The sequence below is a fragment of the Apaloderma vittatum genome, unplaced genomic scaffold, assembly GCF_000703405.1.
Source record: "Apaloderma vittatum isolate BGI_N311 unplaced genomic scaffold, ASM70340v1 scaffold15482, whole genome shotgun sequence".
Taxonomy (NCBI): domain Eukaryota; kingdom Metazoa; phylum Chordata; class Aves; order Trogoniformes; family Trogonidae; genus Apaloderma; species Apaloderma vittatum.
The window spans coordinates 1-21,167 of NW_009705364.1; the positions used below are offsets into that span (position 1 = coordinate 1).

The following is a 21,167-nucleotide window of genomic DNA, read 5'->3' on the forward strand; positions in this document are numbered from 1 at the left end:
ATAATTTTAAATTGTTATACTTTGTTTCTTGACTCCTCTGTCATTTTTTAAACTTTATTTCTTGTCTTGTCTGTCAATGGCAGATTCAGGCCATCTTCCTTCCGCCCAAAGTACATTTATGTTTTGGGGAGATGGGAATGGTCTATATGATCTTCTTTCTATTAAGCAGAAATGCAATATTGTATGAACACTTCTTTTACCTTTAACATAATCAGTATCTTGTCTGTGATAAGTTACGGGAGCTCATGAAATTATCTCACATGTCCTGGAATATACTTTACATTATATTTTTATTTTTTCACAAGTATACTGAGAGCTCATATTCAGCAGTTAATTGTAAAACTATGGGAGTTTTTAACTGAGAAAGACTACCTTTATTAAGTGATTAAACCTCGTCTTTCAGATTATAATGCAAATGCTTGATCCCAGGTTAATAAACCTAATCTATTGCAGACGTTCTTAAGAGTCTTTGTCATTAATTGGCTCTGCTGCCCTACTCTTCCTTAACTTTCTCTGCTTGTATCACACAGAACATATTTCTTCTTCCAATCCAGGTTGCGCAGTGGTGTCTTAAATGTGCAGAAGGTCCTGAAACACAATGTGAAGCTTGGCCTTGGCACAGGTTAGTAGTTTACTGTTAAACCGGTTTTTTTTGGAAACTGTTGTGAGATACAAAACTGTTGCAGTACCACATCCAGCTCTGGAGCCTCCAACACAAGAAGGACATGGATGTGTTGGAGAGCATTGAGAGGAGAGCCACAAAGTTGATCAGAGGGCTGGAGCACCTCTCCCATGAGGACAGGCTGAGAGGATTGGGGCTCTTCTCAGAAGAGAAGGCTCTGGGGACACCTTATAGCGGCCTTCCAGTAGGTGAAGGAGGTGTACAGGAAAACTGGAAAGGGACTTTTTATAAGGGCATGTGGTGATAGAACAAGGGACAGTGGTTTTAAACTAGAGCAGGGTAGATTTAGATTACATATTACTATGAGGGTGGTGAAATACTGGAACAGGTTGCCCAAAGAAGTTGTGGAAGCTCCTTCCCTGGAAGTGTTCAAGATGAGGCTGGGTGGGGCTTTGAGCAACCTAGGCTAGTGAGAGATGTTTCTGCCCATGTCTGAGGGGTTGGAACTAGATGATCTGAGAAGTCCCTTCCAACTGAAGTCATTCTATGGTTCTATGATTCTATGAAAAACATAGCTACCCGTGCATATTTAAAAGTCAGCATGTCTCCAGTCTGTGGACTTGCTTTCCCCCTCCCACCCCCAACTTCTAGAGCGGTGAAGTCTGGAGCACTAAAATCTAGAGCTGGCCCAAAAGTATTTAAGAGGAAATCCAAAAATGAATGAAGAAAGGTTTTTTAATCTCATGAGAGTAAATAGGGCTTGAACAACAACTTTTCAGGTTTCTGTTACTCAGTGTTGTGTTCTATTTGCCTGACTTTGTATGTGAGAGCACTTTCGTTAGGAATTATACACTCCTTAGCAGTAAAACCTTTGTGTTTACGACATCTGTCACTTTGCAACATTTAATTAAAGCTCATAGAAGTTTACCCTAGAGAATTATTCCCAAAGCTTGTTTTTCTAAGTGTCTCATGCCTTCTAGATGTTGCTGGAGGATATTCAGCTTCTATGCTTGATGCCATCAGGAAGACAATGATGGCATCTAATAGCCTTCAGATCAGTAAAGTGAATGAAACAGGACTAACTCTGGAAGAAGCTTTTAAACTAGCCACTCTAGGAGGAAGCCAAGGTAAGAAGAAATTTCTTTAGGATATACACGGAGAACTACAGCACTTTTTCATATTTTGTCTCTCAGTCTATAAAAGGTAGTTGAATTCACAGGTTTTCTGGTGTCATATTGAAGTCTAAAATGGTATCTGTTGGACTGAGGTGTCCTTCAGTCTCACATACCCACACCAGGCTTTTTACAGAATTCGTATTATTGATTTTTCAGAATTGGACATTTTCTCTGCAAAGATGCTCAGACTTTGTAATCATTAGTGCTTGTATGTTTATCACACTGATTGGAATGACTGTTTTCTCAGCAGCCAACACTTACAGGAAAAGCTATGCAATTACTGTAAAAGCATGCATCCTGTTTTTCATCAGTTTCTAATTTTGTTTCTGCTTTTTGAGCTCTCAGTGAGGCAGTTTGTCACCGTCTTTCCAGCAAAACAGAACATGATGCAGATCACTCCTCAGTCAGAGAAAAGCACAAAGTTTAAACAGAATATGCACCATGGGTGTTTAAAACACAGTTCTATCTGCAGAATGTAGTAATTTAGTATATAGATTATTCTGGTTCACTGGAATTTTTGTCACAATCAGGAGGCACTTACTGATTTATATGCTTAGCATAGTTTTGGTGGAAGTTGTATGATTTAACAGAGAGCAAATCCACGTAAGTAAAAATTTATTTCTGTTTCAGTTATCAGAAATAAGTTCACTACCTGCTAAAGAACTGATCCCAAGTGTAACAGTTTTGTAGTGGTCAGAAAACAACATTGAGAACTGTTAATGGAAGTTTGAAAGATTTAATAAAAATGTAATAAAAATCCCAAAGTCACACGTGGTTTCCCTTCACAACCACTGTGGTGTGTGTTTTATCTGGGTTCCTAGGTTTACTAAGTAAACCTGTTTATTTTAAATATTTAATTTGAGCTGGTTTATACTTACTGAATCACTTTCAAGAATACAATATAAATTACTCATACAACCTTCCGGTAGCCTAGAAAAAATTGTGGAAATTTGTGGCAATTCTCCCTTGGAATAATTTGCTTTGCTGAAACTCCTAAACACTTGTCACCCTCTTGTGTTTACTCTAAAAATTGCATTCTGCTCACAAACGAAGGAATATGAGATCGTTTTAGGTGAAACTGGTAAATAGTCAAATTATTTTACGATTTGGAGGAGTTTCAACATCTTTAAGGTATTGTGAAGTTCTTGCCAAAACCAAACTTCACTGAAGGCTGAAGCTCCGTTGTCAGGCAGGAGCCATCTGAAAACAAGTTAAGGGATTTGCAGATGTTTTCTGCTTTAATGACTCAGTTTAATTCCAGAGTGTTGGAAAAGATGATTCAATACATGGGTACTATGTACAACTTAGAACTATCCTAAATAATTTCCAAGGAGACACAATGGCATATCTGTAGATATTCTAAGCACTTGCAGGCACCCAGTCACTCAAGATGAAACTAGATTTTCAGTGCCTGTGGACCTGAGAACCAGAGGTTGTAATGAAGCTTTGAAATAATAAAGCTAAATAACAGACCACAAGACAAGCCTTACAGGTGAGTATGAGACTTTCAGATATGGCTATGATTTTTTCCACACTGTATTGGTTTCTGTTCCTGCTAATTAGACTTAGTTATCCTCTCTGTGCACCTCTTATTGTCATATTATCATGTTACTATTGTAATAGATCTACACAACCTGTCAAAGTTGTTTAAACTGTTTAAACAATTAAATATAACACTACCTTAGCACAGTGTATTACACACTTTACTGTTTCTCTGACTTCATTTCATTGCCTGTTTTCAACCTTCAACATTTTTGCATTGTAGAAGATTTTTATTTCACTTTAAACAGTAAGTAAACTATACATCAGGTCTGCAGTGACACAAAATCAATGGAGAACATTCAAAGAATTAAAATCAAGAGGGGTTCGAATTTTGGTTTTAGTTAGCTTTTACCCTTAACAGGTGCCCTTCAGAAATTCACCAAAATACACATTTTTACTGAGAAGTTATTTAAGAACTCAGATGCTAACATACTCACTATTGAATTTGCTTTCATTTTTTTTCTGTGTAATCATCCTTGTAGTTTTTCCCCTGAACATCTCAGATAAGTTGCCAGGTGTTTCCAGATGGTGAAAAGAAGGTTATGTTGAAGATCTGTTTGTGAGCTTTTTTTCTTCCTCAGCTCTAGGACTAGACGATGTGATTGGGAACTTTGAGGTTGGCAAAGAGTTTGATGCGCTGCTAATCAACATGAAGGCTTCAGATAGCCCCTTTGATTTGTTCTCTGCCGATAATTTTGAGGTAATCCGAACAGATTAATGATAAAAAAATTACAGAAAACTGTGTGGGGGAAAGTCTGTGAAACAGCTATAATAAGTGTCTTGAGAGTTTTCTTGAGAGCCACAGGAATGGGTTTCTGAATGGGTTTTTTGTTTGTTTTGCTTTGTTCTGGTTTTTGGTTTGTTTGTGTGCGGGTTTGGGGTATGGGTATTTTTTAACAATCTTGATGTCCTCAGTGACAGTCCCATATCCCTATGGGCAAAAATACATGTAATATGTTTTTAACACATTTTATTAGCACCTGATAATTAGAGTAGTTTTTCTGCAGTAATAAATGGCAGCCAAGAAAAAGCAATTCACTTTAGGTAACACTTTGAGTTCAAACTCAGAAATGGCAAACAGTTCTCAGATAAAGGCTAGGTTGCCTTGATTGCGCTGCTGTTGTAAATTTAAGCAAAAACTCAAGACAGTTAATTTGAGTTGAAAGCCCAGTTTTTATACAAAAACGTAAGCAGAATAGGAATTGCGCAATGGGTACACGTTCTCATTAGAAACCCATTTATGATTAAAAAAGATAATGGCCAATAGTGGGGTCCCTCAGGGGTCACTACTGGAGCCAGTGCTGTTCAATATATTCATCAGTGACCTGGATGTGGGTTTAGAGAGCACTGTCAGCAAGTTTGCTGATGACACAAAACTGGGAGGAGTGGCTGACACGCCAGCAGGCTGTGCTGCCATTCTAAGAGACCTGGACAGGCTAGAGGGCTGAACGGGGAGAAATCTTACGAAGTGCAACAAGGGCAAGTGTAGAGTTTTGCACCTGGGAAAGAATAACCCCATATGCCAGTATAGGTTGGGGACTGACCTGGTGGAGAGCAGTGCAGGGGAATGGGACCAGGGGGTTCTTGTGGACGACAGGATGACCATGAGCCAGCAATGTGCCCTCCTGGCCAAGAAGGCCAATGGCATCCTGGGGTGTATCAGAAGGGGAGTGGCTAGTAAGCGGAGAGAGGTCCTCCTTCCCCTCTACTCTGCCCTGGTGAGGCTACATCTGGAATATTGTGTTCAGTTCCGGGAACCTCAGCTCAAGAGAGACAGGGAACTGCTTGAGAGAGTCCAGCGCAGAGCCACAAAGATGATGAAGGGAGTGGAACATCTCCCTTATGAGGAAAGGCTGAAGGAGCTGGGTCTCTTTAGCCTGGAGAAGAGGAGGCTGAGGGGTGACCTCATGAGTATTTATAAGTATGTCAAGGGTGAGTGTTAGGAGGACGGAGCCAGGCTCTTCTCAGTGATGTCCAATGACAGGACGAGGGGCAATGGATACAAGCTGGAGCACAGGAGTTTCCACAAAACCGTTAGAAAAAACATTTTCACTGTGGGGGTGACAGAGCACTGGCACAGGGTGCCCAGGGAGGTTGTGGAGTCTCCTTCTCTGGAGACATTCAAAACTCACCTGGATTGTTCCTGCATGACCTACTCTAAGTGATCCTGCTCTGGAGGGGGGTTGGACTAGATGATCTTGTGAGGTTGCTTCCAACTCCTGACATTCTGTGATTCTGTGATTCTGTGAACAGTTATTTGAATTTACTGATGTGGCTGGACCGTCTGTTGCTGTCTCTATTCTGAATGTCACCATATACATGGAAATGTGGATTAGATTAAATTATTTAAATTTTAAGTCTTCTTCCTAATTCAAATAATTATGAAAAAGAAAGTATTTACCCCTTTAAGTCTAAACCTTTTCAGCTAAGTTTGCAGTTCTTGGGACTCTAAAAATTCTTACAGTTTTGTCTTATTTTTCAATAAGTATGAAATGAATCTGAGAACTCTAAGAAAGAGAAGGGAAAAGTGTTGTGGTTTAGGCATATCTGTTTACACTGTCAAACTTGTGCAGTTTTTTATTTCTGAAAATACAGCATCCTTACTCAAAGTTATTTATGAGAAAATGGTCAATTTAATTTTTTTATTAGTAATAATATTTGGGAAAACTATTTTTGACATTTCTTTCAAGCTTCAAATAATTATGATCTGGTATAGTAGATACTGCTTTCTGAATCTGATTTTCTCCCATTGCTTTCTAATAGGACGCTCTCCAGAAGTTCCTGTACTTAGGTATGTTCTGATTCTCAGCTCACATAATAAAATTCCCTTGTTGTGTCATATATCAAAAATTACCTAAATTCCTGTGGAGGTTAAAAGCAAATTTATTTATACATAATGAAATATATATTTGTCTATGAAAATTATGTATGCTTATTTACATTTTATTTTAAAATTAGTGTGTCACTATTAGTGTGAATATATATTTACGGTAATGAAATATTTACTTACATTTATTTATTATTTTTTATAAATATTGAGTAAGAATTAATTAGTTTAACTTTTTTTTTGGGACATAGTTAAATAGTTTAACATGATGCACCAAGTTTGACATATTTATTACCACACCTGTCTCTATCTGCAGTACAAGCTAAATTGTATTTCACAATATAGCAACACTGACATGCTAATCACCAGTTCAGAACCAGTGCAGCTCAGCAGGACTTCTGCAGAGCGGTTGCCATTGTGTTTTTTTCACTCTCAAATAAAAAAGGTAGCCTTTAAAACAAGTGAAACACAGCCCAAACAATCCCACCTCACTAAGAGAATAGATATTCTTCACAGGGCATTGTCTGGACTGAGAGCTGTGCTGCCCATTGTGTTGCTATGTGCAGGAGACTGGTGTCAGCTCTGGCCATGTTTGGGTCATTCTCTAATTAGGCTTTTGACTTTTTGAGGAGCTGGTTGAAGCAAACTAACTTTACTGCTGCCTGATACCCAAGTTAGTTCAGATACTGTGGGACAATGTGTTTTCTGTACGGGTGCGTAATATTTTCAGAGTTTGAATCTACTCAGTATGTAGAAAATGTATGATGCCATTGCAGTAGCTAAGTGCTATGCTTATTTCTTAAAAAAACCAAGGGTAGTTTAAACATCCATTAATCTTTGTGATAGCCCTCACTAATTTTCTCCAAATAAAACTTCCTCAGTCCTAGGAGCAGGTCACTGAAAATGCTGTATTCCAAAACTGATTTTATGGATTGCATCATTTTCATTAATTAAATCAAAGTATAGATTTATGTGCAAATTTCTGTTTTCATGTTATTTCAGGTGATGATCGGAATATTTCTGAAGTGTATGTGGCTGGAAAGCAAGTGGTTCCTTTTTCAAGTTCTGTATAAACACTTTTCCCTTTTGCAAAGTACTCTGTTGATTGCTCTGCATCTGATTTGGAGAAGATTTATTAAACACAGTGCCTGATCATCAGGAATAACACCTCATTTTTGTTCAATGTTTTACAACTTGCAAATGTTAGAAATCTTGTTAGACCTTTCAAGAACAACTTTACCAAAATTATCGCATTTCTAGAGGAAACAAGTATTTAAAATTCTCTGTAAAAATAGCACATGTGCATTGATAAGTGATTTGGTAAATCCCTTGGTTAAAGGGGATGCCTGCTCTTTCTTTTAATAATAGTGTAGGAAGTGTTACAAAGTGCAATGAGACTCATTGTCTATAACACACTTGAATAAAAAACCATCCCATGCTGGAATATTGATTTTGCAGATAATTACTGCCACGGAATAATGCAGTTTCCCTAATATTATCACCAAGTATGGAAAAATCAGTGACCTTTTGGGGCATTTAGAACATTTTTTGGTTTTGTTTAGGAGGTTTTTTTAAGTAATTGTGTGGCTTAAAACCTTATTTTTTTAAAGAGAAATTAAATAAGTGTGTATTTATAAATGAATAAGGGTCCTTATTATCAAAGAGTTCAGATTTATCAGTCATAGTCAGACAAAGGAGAACTAGTGGAAGAATCAAGTAAGAAATGGGGCATTAGTCACAGGAGAGTGAGAAGGGCTGGGAGAGTGGGAGGGCTGCATTGTTCGGTGATGCTGTCAGATGGAACTGCTTTTCCACAGGTTTTGTTTCTGAGTCTAGAAGTGGTCAGCCTGATCTTCCACCTGCTCCATTGAATTGCCTTCAGCTTAGAGACAGCTGAATGAAACTTGTGTTAAATTAGAAGCGGGCACTGAGATATCTGAGCAGGCTACTCAATGGCAAACAGATGAAGAGGATTTTCTGGACTAGAGGGAATACTTCATCTAGTTCAGCCTCCTTCAGAACCTTCCCAGGCTTGATTTTGCTCCTGAGTGTTCAGACAGGATGATATGATGTTCCTTCTCCTTTCTGTAAGGAAAGAGAGTGGAGTTAAAAATTAATCCAAGAGGAATGGACTATTTCTGGCCATTACCACCTCCGTCTTGATTTGGAAATTGTCACCGGAAAAGCAGCTCAGCTTTAATGTGCTCTTAGGTGTCTTTCAATGTGGCAACCATTACTCCAGCCCTGTACAGTTCCAGGTTAAAAATGTGCACTTTTTTGTTTCGGAAATCTGTGCAACTTCCTTTCTTATAAAGAATATTTCCCTACTTTTTGAGAGATTACTTTAATCTTTTTTTTTTTTTATTGCAAGATGAGTTTCAGGAGGGCATTGCTTCTTGTTCCTTAGCTATATTTTTGCAGCACAAAGGATGCAAGCTTTAATTTCAGTGTCAATAGTGACAATATTGTATTGAGTTACTACAAACATATTGAATATGCTTTTAAGACCTGCTTCAAACTGCTTTGACTTCACTAAGCTTTGACTTCATTAAGCTTTGTTACACACTTTTATCTCACTGCCTGGCAATGTAAAAGCACAGGAATTTCCTCTGCAAAACAAGGGAGGTCAAATCACCAAAGTTTCGCTTCATGTCTACTTCTGAGAGAATGCTTGGTCCAAGATCACTGATAATTTTCTGATTTTAAAAGCATTTTCAGAGCTTGCATACTGTTATGGTTACATCTACATGAGACAGTATACTATCAACTGAAAATGTAAAAGCTAGCCTGGGCACTTGAAGCAGTGCAGTCTTTTCAAAAAAGTGGGGGTTTTTGGTCACAGGTAAGTGGCCCTACTGAGCAGCAGGAACACTGGCTTGCAGATGCCAGTGAAGTGCAGCTGCCCTGCTTGCTTGTTGAGAGCTGGCTCAGGTGTCTTTAGAGGGCGCTGCCCCTTTACCCCGTGCTAACGGAGGCACAGCCTTTGTATCTGTAACGTGCAGTAATTCCTAAGGCTTTAGGAATAAAAATTTAAAGATTGAGATTTCCATATTCCATCAGGGTGTTTTCTTAACCATTTTGTTTGGCAAGTGTCTCAGTCACCTACACAGTAGCACACTTGTTTGGCAAATGCAATCATCAACTCTTTAACTTGGTTTCCTCGTTCAGGAAGCACTTTTCCTCATGAATTTTGACATGAATTTAATTGACCAATTTTCACGTTCTAAAACCAAAGATCTGTGACACACATGTTTTATTGCTCCAAGTTAGTGTTAGAAACTATTCTGAGGGAGTTGCATGGTTTTCAGCTTTGATTTTGCTGCAAGAATGTTTTCTGGACTGGGGAAAGCTTATGCACTCTTGTGTACAATGTATGTTTCTGCCCTACTTCTTCACTTCCATACCTGTGAATTAAATCAATGCTTCTGTTTTAGTGGTAGTCTTAGCTGTCCCTGACTTCATTGTTTTCCCAATATTTTGTAGTGTTGTTGGTAGGATTCAGCATTTCTTCTTAAAAGATTTGCAGGGGAGGAGGAGTTGCTTATTTGCAAACTGGGGATACAGAAAAACTTTAAGAAGTTCAACAGTATAGTGCTGGCTCAGTTACAAAGGGACTGTCTAGGATGACTGCTGCCAATGAGCTTTTTATTTGAATACCGGCTGCATCATGAGCAGTTTGATCCTTGTTAAATTAAGGCACAAAGTAGGAACTCAGCCTTTTGATTACAGCTTTGCTGGAGTCTAGTACCCAGACTTAGACATGGAGAATCAACTTTTTTAAGAAGCTCAGCTAGAGGAGGAGGAGTTGTGCCTGTAGACAGTGCTGTGGGTTGCCTGAACCACACTGCAATGCCCAAGAGCAGAAGTAGTGAGGAGCAGGATGGATAGCATTGTGCTAAATGCTGAGGTGCTTGGGGGTAGAGCAAAGAAGCCTGAATTTGATGTGAGAGGAAGCCAGTGGAGGAATTAATGTGATAGGTAAACTGGGCGATACTTTAAACAGCAGCATCTTGAATAGGATTGAATGGAGAAAGACTCTCATGCCAGGAAAAAAAAAAATTTAGAGGCTGGAGTATATTTGGTGTGCAGCTTAGTCCTTGTGTGCCAAAACCACCCTGCAAACTGAGCCCAGATTCGGTAAGGGATGATGATTTGGAATTCACTTCAGAACAGCACTACTATCTCAAACAGTGTTAATGGAGGCTCAGAGTTGCACTATCCCCCCTCCATCCTTGTTGTCACAGAACTTTGTAGCTGAAGACAAATTAAGGCAACCTCCTTCCCTCTTTTTTTTAAAAAAAAAAAAACAACAAACAAAAATTAGGCAATCAGACACTAAGGGGAGATGACTAAGAAAAGAAAGGGTTAATTTTCAGTCAGTATAAATTAACAGTGCTACTGACTTAAGATAAAACCTCTGGAAAAATGTACATGCAACAGTTCCTAGTGACTCCTCATTAGTTTTCTTGCAAGACTGTGGAGGGGATCTTTGTTTCTTAATGTGCCTTGGTGTTCAGTGTCAGCACAACATTCAGGCAAAACAAAAAAAGGTAGTTTGTGGAAAGCTTGCTTGTTGGGATAATGTACTTAATGTGTTCTATGTTCAGATGAGCACGTATTTATTATAATTGGAATGTATTTGAATTACTGTTATATGTTGATCTCATCGTGTCACTTTAAGTTTTGATTATTAATGAAATGCTAATAAGTATTGCCAATGCATTATGCAATGTTATTTGAATTATTCATGTGTGATAAGTGGAGTTCTGCACTATAAAATGTTGCCTTGGCCTAATGTTTATGTTTATTCTTCCGTTTTTGTGCAATCAGAAAGCTTTGTGGGGGAAAAAAGAAAAAGTGCATTTGTTCACAGTCCTGAACGCTTTCAGTATTATAAGTGGACTTTCTGATAGAAAAAGAAATGTTAAAATGACCCTGTGTAGAAGTCTGTGCCTGAACATACACCCAGAAATGAAGAAATTTTAATGGTTTTATGAAAGCTAACATGATAGTAATATTTTAGTTTTAAAATATTTACAGATAATTTGAATTTTTTAAAAATTGTGATTATGCAATGCAGTATAGCAAAAGGTAATATTCTTGCTAAGTATCTACTGTTCTACTGAGCAAAAGAAATTATAACTGTGTTTGATTATGCATTTAAAAGTAATACACAAATCTTGAAAAATTAAAAGCCAAAGTTGCTTCAGAGAACGTTCAAGTTTTAAAAGGAGAAATATTAACAACATTGCTTAGACAAGATGTTTAAAAATATTGTTTTAAACATTTCCAGGAACAAGCCATAACAGGTGATAAAGTAGCAACCTTTAAAATACTGGATTTGTATGAATAAAAATGATAAGTTACTGCCTTGTCTGGAGTCTTGTGTGTAGCAGTGATTAACTCAACTGTAAAATAATAGTAAACAAGTAGAAGGTATTAAAAAAAATCCCAAGGGATTCTGAAAATTTGAGAGAAGACTGGGAGAATAATGAATTTAAGAAGAGATTTGAAAAGGGTAGTAACAAAATACAAAATAATGTAAAGTTGAGAGAAGGCAGATCAGAGGAACTTACAAAATCAAGATGACATGTCAGTGGAGTTTTAAGTGGGAAACTCAGGAAAGAAGATACATTTTCAGGAAAAATTGAGTCATGGACCTCATTCCTTCTGAGGTCCAACAACTGAGCAGCTTTCCAAAGCAGTTACTTAGATGTTTAATTATACAAGTCCAAATAATTGTAGCTAATCCTAGCATAATTATATCACACTTTTCAACCTGTCAAGCTCTGCTTCAAGATTTAAATCAAAATCACCTGTAAGAACTACAGGAAAAATTTAACGCAAGGGCACATTATGCTTTATCTTCATGTGTCCTGTAAAACATTTGGTGTTGGCCAGGTCAGAGACTGTGACCTAAGCTGGTCCCAGGGAAGAATCTCTGCCCTGAACATAGTCCCCTGTCATGTGCCTGGTGGCATGGTGATGACCGAATCTGACACAGGAAGACAAGCATATGGTGTGACCAGCGTAAATGAATATAAACTGGTTTAAAAATCAGATTGTTTTGAAGTTAAGCACACTACAGAGAGAGCAGCACATTTTAAATTACACAAGCATATATCCAATAGTGAACTACTAGGAACTTTGACTTAAAGCTTCTCTCAACTGACAAGCCAGTGAGTGACATCTGCAGGGCTCTCTGTACAAAAAAACAGCGGCAACAAAACGAATTCTTGGGAAGCAAAAAGACGTCAGCAACATCAACATCAATCTATTGTGTAAGTTAGTAGAACTGTTGTTTTTTTCTCAAAAGTCTGAGCAATGTATTTGGAGGGCAGTTTCCTGGAAATTTCAGTGGGAGTTCTTTCTTGGAAAATGTCCTGGATTAGGGTGGGCTCCAACCAATGAGGTCACCTGTGGCTTCTGCAGAGGAAGTCAGTTCTTTAGAATTGAATGCAGTTAGACTCACAGTTTCTCCCCTAGACTCACAATTCCTCCCTCTGGCTTCAGTTTGTGGTTTCTCATACACTTGGTTTTGGTTTAAAATAACTATGCTGAATGAACAGAGTTGAGAGAAGGAAAAGGCTAAAAGGCAGTCTTACACCCACCCACTAACGCTTCAAGTAAAAATATTTGTCCCATCAGGCAGATGTTATTATGTTTGCACAGCTCTTAGGGTCACCTGGTAACAATTAAACCCAGCCAAGACCAGGACTAATCAAAACGTAAAAATGTTTTACCTTCATCTTTACTTAAGTCACCAAAGGCTTCACTTTACCAAGTGCTCCTAGGTGTCTGGAGATAAGCCTTCAGTAGAAGGGACCAGTGTTAGTGACAAGTGAAGGCTTTGGTCTCTGTGTCCTATCTTGCCTTCTGGCTTTGGAGCTGGGCTATGTGTTGCTTTAACACCTTTTCATAGAATCATAGAATCATAGAATGGCATACGCTGGAAGGGACCTTAGAGATCTTCTAGTCCAACCTACCTCTTATGGGCAGAGATGCCACCTCTCGACTAGACCAGGCAACACATGGGGACCGAGCAGGAATCAAACCTGCGACGTCGGTACTGGTCCTTGTTGTCAGCAGCGTGCTCAAATCACTGAGCTAAGCTTTTAAAAAAGGAGTTGTGCAGACTCACTATAGTGCTGAGGAGGCTGGCAGCCTTTTCTTCAAGATAAACCTTCTTTCCCCAAAGGAGAGTTCACATCTCACCGGAGTAAGCTTTTCTGATACTGGTCCTTGGTTTTGTATGCTTATCACCTGTTGTGCATAGGCTTTTGTTTGTGAAAAATGCCTAGCTGGAGTGAATGTTGTTGAATTTATCCTTCTTGTTATACGCCTGTAGTTTCAAGGAAAAGCAATGTATTAGGAAAATGGTAGATGTGATTTCCACTGTTCTGCTTGGTGTTGATCATGCTAAATAGGAAGTCATGTACTTTTGAAACAAAATAAAGAGGCTTTGTGTTTACACCAACCTTCATCTTTTTCTGTGTTTGACTTTGGAAGAGAGACAGAAAGGTGGTAAGCTGGCTAGTGACGCAGCTGCCCAGACAGATCTCCAGGGGAGACACACAGCCACACAGGCATCAGGCTGCAGAGTGTGCCTAGCTCTCACACCACTACGGGAAGGCATCAGTGAGGTCAGGTGTGTTAGGTAGGACCAGGCAGAGGAACTGTTCTGCTGGGTGACAGAGCTCTGGGAAGAGGTGAGTGGATTGAGGAGCATCAGAGGGTGTGAGAGGAACATAGACAGTCAAGGCTACACCCTGCCTTCCCTAAAACAGGCTCAACCGTCAGATGGCGCTCAGGATATGGAGGGCTCCCCTTCCTCTCTCTTAGTCAGCTTAGTCAGCTTAGAGATCAGGATGAGGGCAATGGAAACAAGTTCCTGGAAGGGTGGCAAGTGTGCTGCCCCAGTAACAGCCCCACCTTCCCAGGTGTGCATTCACAACAGATAGGACAATCTACAAGTGGAAGTGGTCAACAGCCTTGCTTAGAGGTGTTCTGAAGATTAAGGAAGCCCAAGACTACCATCAAAACTGCTTCCATGAAGAAAAGGAGTCATTGTTGCAGGTGACTTCTTTCTGAGGGGAGCAGAATGCCCGGTGTGCAGGCCTAACTCGATTCTTAGGGAAGTCTGCTGCCTTCCTGGGGCCCAAGTTAAGGATGCGGCAAGTAAAATTCCTACTCTGGTATGCCCCTCAAATTACTGTCATAGAATAATAGAAACATAGAATCACAGAATCATAGAATCATAGAATCAATCATAGAATCATAGAATCATAGAATGGCTTGAGTTGGAAGAGACCTTAAGGATCATCTAGTTCCAACCCTGCTGCTATGGTCAAGGACACCTCTCATTAGACAAGGTTGCTCAAAGTCTCATCCAGGCTGGTCTTTTTAACACTTCCAGGGATGAGACATCCACAGCTTCTCTGGACAATCTGTTCCAGTGTCTCACCACCCTCATAGTAAAGAACTTCTTCCTAATGTCTAATTTAAGTCTACCCTGCACTAGTTTAAAACCATTGCTCCTTGTCCTGTCACCACATGCTCTTATAAAAAGTCCCTCTATAGTTTTTCTGTAGGCTGCCTTCAGATACTGGAAGGCCACAACAAGGTCTCCCCAGAGCCTTCTCTTCTCCAGGCTGAACAGACCTAAATGTCTCAGCCTGCCCAGTCCTTTGATCATCTTTGTGGCCCTCCTCTCAACCTGCTCCACCAGATCAATGTCCTTTTTCTGCTAGGGGCTCCGCAGCTGGAGACAGTACTATGGACCAGGTCTCACCAGAGTAGAGCAGAGGGGCAGAATCACCTCTCTTGACCTGTTGGCCACACTTCTTTCGATGCAGCCCAGGACATGATTGGCTTTTTGGGTTGCCAGCACACATTGCCGGCTTGTGTTAAGTGCTACATCAAGCAGCGCTCAAAATTCCTGCAGGGCTGCTCTCAATCTGCTTGTTGCCTAGCCTGTATTTGTGCTTAGGATTGCCCCCACCCAGGTGCAGGACCTTGCACTTAGCCTTGTTGAACTTCATGAGGTTTGCACAGGCCCACCTCTCCAGCCTGTCAAGGTCCCTCTCAATGGCATCCCTTCTCTCCAGCATGCTGACAGGACCACACAGCTTGGTGTCGTTTGCAAACTTGCTGAGGGTCCACTCTATCCCACTGCCCATGTTGCTAACAAAGATGTTAAACAGCACTGATCCAAATACCAATCCCTGAGGGACTCCACTCAGCACTGGCCTCCATTTGGATGCTGAGCCATTGATCACAACTCTTTGAGAGTAGCCATCTGGCCAATTCCTTATACACCAAGTGGTCCATCCGTCAAATCCATGTCCTTCCAGTTTAGAGGCTAGGATGTCATGTAGGAGAGCGTCAAATGCTTTGCACAAGTCCGAGAAGATGACATCAGTTGCTCTTCCCTTTACTCACTAATGCTGTAACCCTATCATAAAAAGCCACCAAATTTGTTCAGGCAGGATCTTCCATTGGTGAAGCCATGTTGGTTGCCACTAACCACCTCTTCATTTTCCATGTGCCCTAGCACAGTCTTCAGGAGGGTCTGCTCCATTATCTTGCCAGACACTGAGGGGAGACTGACTGGCCTGTAGTTCCCTGGGGTTTCCTCTTCTCTCTTTTTGAAAATGGGGGTTATGTTTCCTGTTTTTCAGTCACTGGGAACTTCAGACTGCCATGACTTTTCAAATATGGTAGAAAAGTGGCTTTGTGACTTTTTCCACTGGTTCCCTCAGGACCCGCAGATGGATCTCATCAGATCCCCTGGACCTGTGCACTTTCAGGTTCATTAGATGGTCTTGAACTTGGTCTTCTCTTACTATTGGCAGATCTTCGTTCTCTTAGTCCCTGTCCTTGCCTTTTGCAAATATTCATTATTGACTTTCTAGGTGGGTAATGACGAACTTGAAACAAGAAATCTGATGGTGATCAAGAGGGACTTTGGTCAACTGGTCAAGGGATCAGGAGCACAGGTAGTGTTCTCTTCGGTCACTCCAATTGCAGGGACTAATACAGAAAGAATGAGGAGGACCCATCAGATCAATTCCTGGCTCCAAGCCTGCTGCCAGCAGCAGGACTTTGGGTTTTATGATCATGGGTTAGTTTACATGGTGCCGGGCCAGCTGGCAACAAATAGAGTACACCTGTCTCAAAGGGGAAGAATAATTTTTGCAAAGGAGTTGGTAAGGCTTTCTATGAAAAGAGCTTTTAACTAAATTTGAAGGGGGAAAGGAGAAAAAACAGTCTCGCTGGAAATAAGACTGGTAGTGACACATCAATGTTTGTGGAATGGTGTGCTAGCTCCACTGCTGTCTCAGTAGAGGTAGGGGACAGTAGGCCATGTGATAGTGAAGATACTAGGGCTACCAATGAGCTAGGACTCAAGCTAGTGCCTAGAAATGATCAGACAGGAATTAGACCTCCACCCACCAAAAAAGCACATCAACTAAAGTACATCTATACCAATGCATGCAGCATGGGCAATAAACAGGAAGAGCTCAAAGCCATTATCCAACAGGAAGACTATGATATAGTTGCTCTCATAGAAACATGGTGGGATCAGTCATGTAACTGGAGTGCAATGTTGGATGGCTGTAAGCTCTTCAGAAGGGTGTGATGGAGAGAGCCTTCATTGCAAGGTTCAAACTAGCCATCAGTTTGGACTTCACTCACAAGTACAATACATAGGCTTCACTGCAAGGTTCAAAGTAGCGGTTTATTAGGACTTCACTTACAGGTCCTATGTGTCACTACTGCAGGTTTTATGGAAACAATGGAAGAATGCACTATTGCAATTTGAGGAGAAAAAAAACTCCAACAATACACAAGATAAACTATTACGAAACTGTGATTCCTGGAAAATACCCTAGTGCAAATTTTAAAAGAGTGAAAGGTAGTAACAATAACAATCTTAAAGTATGCCACACATGTCTTAGTCACTTATTCTCTCTCAGGTAAGAGTTCTCAATCCCAGGGAAAATCTCTTCGTCTGACATCTCAAATAAGGGGGGGAAGAGTCTCCCACAGTCCAGCTGTATTGTTGGAAAAAGTTCTCCGAAATCTCCCAAAAATCTTACAGCTTTTACCCTGTAAGGATAAAAGGGGGGAGGGGGGGGGAGCAGAGGTGTGTCTAAGGGGACCGGACTATCTAGAATATTTATCTTTGGTGGTATGATTTCTCCTTATCTCTCCTAGATGCCCCCTACTAATTGTGTGATGGCTAGCACATCAGTCATTTACTCAGCTAGATTAACATATTTTGATTTACTCAGCCAAATTAACATATCTTGTACATACATGATTCACTCAGCCAAATTTAACTTATCTCAAGAATAGATAGCGGTTGAATAACTCCATGCAAAACGTTTGTGATTTGGATTTTTGTTTCTATTTGGGTTTCAGTCCTTTGTCTGCTGTTTCATTCTGGGATAACTCAGAGCTGGGTCATTTTTCACAATTCCCCTTTGGTCATCACAGTTAAGAGTCTGTCAGGGCAAGACGGAGCTGAGCTGAATTAACACCTCCCTGCATCTCACCTTTGTTCATTGAAATCTGTTCTGTGGGTATCTGCACAGAGGGATAGGCTCAGGAAGAGAGACAGTGGAGTGGTCCTGAATGTCACAGAATCTCTGGACTGTCTTGAACATGATGATGATAGGATTGAATGCTTATGGATGAAGAGTCAGGGGGAATGTCAACAAGGCAGGTATCATGGTGGTGGGCTGGTACAGACCACCCAAGCAAGATGAACAGATAGATGAATTATTCTGTAGGCAGCTGGGTAATAACCCAGAATTGCTAGTCCTTGTTCTTGTGGGGAACTTCAACTTTCCAGATGTCTGTTGAAAATACAGTACAGCAGAGAGGAAACAGTCCTGGAGATTCCTGGAGTCTGCGGATACCCTACATTTTACAGCTAGCTGTGCCAGCAGCACTGTGTTGCAAAAATTAAAGAGATTCATCCTTGAGCTCTTTTCTAAACAAGTACATAACTCTTGCTTGCTAATAATGAAAAGAGACTGTGACCTGCCGAGTACAGCTTATGTTGGGAGTTTGCTCATGAGAATGAACAGATAAGATGCTTCTTGTACACAAGATGTGCATGGGAGTAAATGGGAGAGTATGATCAAAACAGACCTGGGAAAGTATGTTCTCCCTGTGTGATAAGAGAGTGATTGAAGGAGTACATGAGCGATAACAATCCTGGCTGCATAGTCTGGTCTCCTGTTTGTAACCCATAAATACTGCTTCGTGCTAATGAACTTGGTCTTAGCTTTTCTCAAGAGCTGAGTCTGTGCCTTTCAGCCCACTGCAGGAGTGTGTAGAGGATAACTTTCTAATACAACTGGTGAGTGAGCAAACTAGGGATGGATCCATACTAGACCTGCTGTTGGTAGACAGAGAAGGACTAGTGGAGGATGTTAAGACTGGTAGTTATCTTGAGTGGGGCAATCATGAAATGATAGAGCCTTCAGTTCTTGGGGAAGTAAGGAATGGGATCAGTAGTCCTCCTTGGACTTCCAGAGGGCAGACTTTGCCCTGCTTAGGAGACTGATTGACAGAGTCCCTTGGGGTACAGTCCTGAAAGACAAAGGAGTTCAGGAAGCCTGGGCTATCCTTAAGAGAGAAATTTTCAAGGCACAGGAACAAGCTGTCCCTGTGTGCCTGACTAAATGGAGAGCTTTGTCTAGGACTCAGAAAGAAAAGGCAAATCTATGGTCTGTGGAAGAAGGGGATGGTAACACAGGAATAGTACAAGGTTGTTGCAAGACTATGTAGGGAGAAAATTAGAAAGGTCAAAGCCCAGCTACAACTTAATTTAGCCAGCACAATTAAAGATAATAAAAAAACATTTCTATAAATATTTCAACAATAGAAGGAGGGTTAACAAAAGTCTCCATCCTCTACTGGATGCAGGACGAGACCTGGTGACCAAGGACAATGATAAGGTCAAGCTACTAAATGCCTACTTTGCTTAAGTTTTCATCAGCAGTGACAGTTATTTCCTGAGTGCCCTGCCCCCTGAACTGGAAGATATGGATGGGAAGCAGAATGCAGCCCCTACCATCCAAGAGGAAATGATCAGTGATCTTTTGCACCACTTAGATGCATACAAGTCTATGGGGCTGAATGGGGTCCACCCAAGGGTACTGAGTGAGCTGGCAGAAGTGTTCACCAAGACACTCTCCATCATTTATCAGAAGTCCTGGCTAACCAGTCAACCTCCAGTCAACTGGAGGTTAGCAAATGTGATGCTCATCTACAAGAAGAGCCAGAAGAAGGATCCAGGGAACTACAGGCCTGTCAGTCTGACCTTGGTCCCAGGAAAGGTCACGGAGCAAATCATCTTAAGTGCCATCACACAGCACATACAGAACAACCAGGTGATCATTCCCAGACAGCATGGGTTCATGAAAGGTAAATCTTGTCTGACTCAGTTGATCTCCTTTTATGATAAGGCGACACGCTTAGTGGATGTAGGAAGAGCTGTGGACATTGTATACCTGGACTTCAGCAAAGCCTTTATCACCTACAGCATTTGTTTCCCGGAGCATTCTCCTTCAGAAACTTACTGCTCAAGGCTTGGATAAGTACACACTGCTCAGGATAAAAAACTCTCTGGAAGACTGGGCCCAGAGAGTGAATGGAGTAAAATCCAGCTGGTGCCCAGCCACAAGTGGTGTCCCCCAGGGCTCAGTACTGGGGCCTGCACTTTTTAATGTCTTTATGATCTGGATGAAGAGACTGCATGCAGCCTCAGTAAGTTTGAAGATGACACCAAGTTAGATGGGTGTATTGATCTGCTGAAGGGAACAGAAGCTCTGCAGAGGGATCTAGGCAGGCAAGATCAATGGGCCAAGACTAATTGTATGAGGTTGAATAAGGCCAAGGGCTAGGTCCTGCACTTGGGTCGTAACCATTCCATGGCAGTGCACAGACTTGAGGATGTGTGATTGAAAGCCTGCGCAGCAGAAAAGGACATGGGGGTCTTGGTTGATAGGCAGCTGAATATGAGCCAGCAATGTGCTCATGTGGCCAAGAAGACCAATGACATTCTGGCTTGTATTAGAAATAGTGTTGCTAGCAGGACTAGCGAAGTGTACTTTGCACTGATGAGGGCACAGCTTGAGTACTGTGTGCAGTGCTGGACTGCTCATTACAAGGATATTGAAGCACTGGACTGTGTCCAGAGAAGGTCTAAGAGGCTTGTGATGGGTCTGGAACACAAGACTTATGAGGAGAGGCTGAAGGAACTGGGATTGTTTAGCCTGCAGAAAAGGAGGCTGAGGGGACACCCTATCGCTCTCTCTAACTGCCTGAAAAGGAATTGGAAAGAGGAGAGTCTTTTCTCCCTAGTAGCAAGTGACAGGACTAGAGGAAATGTCTGCAAGTTGTGCCAAGGAAGGTTTAGGCTAGATGTTAGGGAGAAGTTCTTCACCAAAAGGGACATTGGGCACTGGAACAGGCTGCCCAGGGCACTAGTGGATTCACCACCCTGGGAGTTATTTAAACAATGTGTTGACCTGGTACTTAGGGACATGATTTAGTGGTGACCTGGCAGTGCTATGATGATGGTTGGACTCGATGATCTTAAAGGTGTCTTCCAAACAAAAATTCTGTGAATAGTGAAGACCATAATATGAAGCAAAGTGTTGGAGATGCACAGAACTTACCTGTTCCCTGGGCAACTCAGGCACACCAATCGGAAGTTTGCGAACTGCGGTTATTGTGCATAGCGTTATGCTAGGGGATCTTTTTCCAGATTCAACACTCTTAGAGCTTTCAATGTGTCTTTATTACCAGATTTGATAAATCGAAGCAAGTGCTTCAGTAACATTTTTATTATTTTGTGTCTAAGTAGACTATCGTGAAATGCTTTCTTCTAGTGCTTGGCAGCAAGCATATGGAGTCACATCTCCTTTAATGTCTTTTTCTTCACTTTCTTACATTTCATAGAATCATAGAATCATAGAAT

The 21,167-nt window shown here is 40.9% G+C and overlaps 1 protein-coding gene and 1 pseudogene across 1 annotated transcript; both read left to right on the top strand.

Moving 5' to 3' along the window:
* Window positions 1-554: 554 nt before the first annotated feature.
* LOC104270882 (guanine deaminase-like) lies at window positions 555-7,239 on the top strand (the record flags this gene model as incomplete). Its single annotated transcript, XM_009865380.1, has 5 exons — window positions 555-622; window positions 1,603-1,749; window positions 3,921-4,039; window positions 6,103-6,130; window positions 7,169-7,239. Coding segments are annotated over 5 exons (433 nt in total), but the record flags the coding sequence as incomplete, so codon positions are not given.
* Window positions 7,240-16,667: 9,428 nt separating this feature from the next.
* On the top strand, window positions 16,668-20,229 carry LOC104270883 (annotated as a pseudogene).
* Window positions 20,230-21,167: the final 938 nt, after the last annotated feature.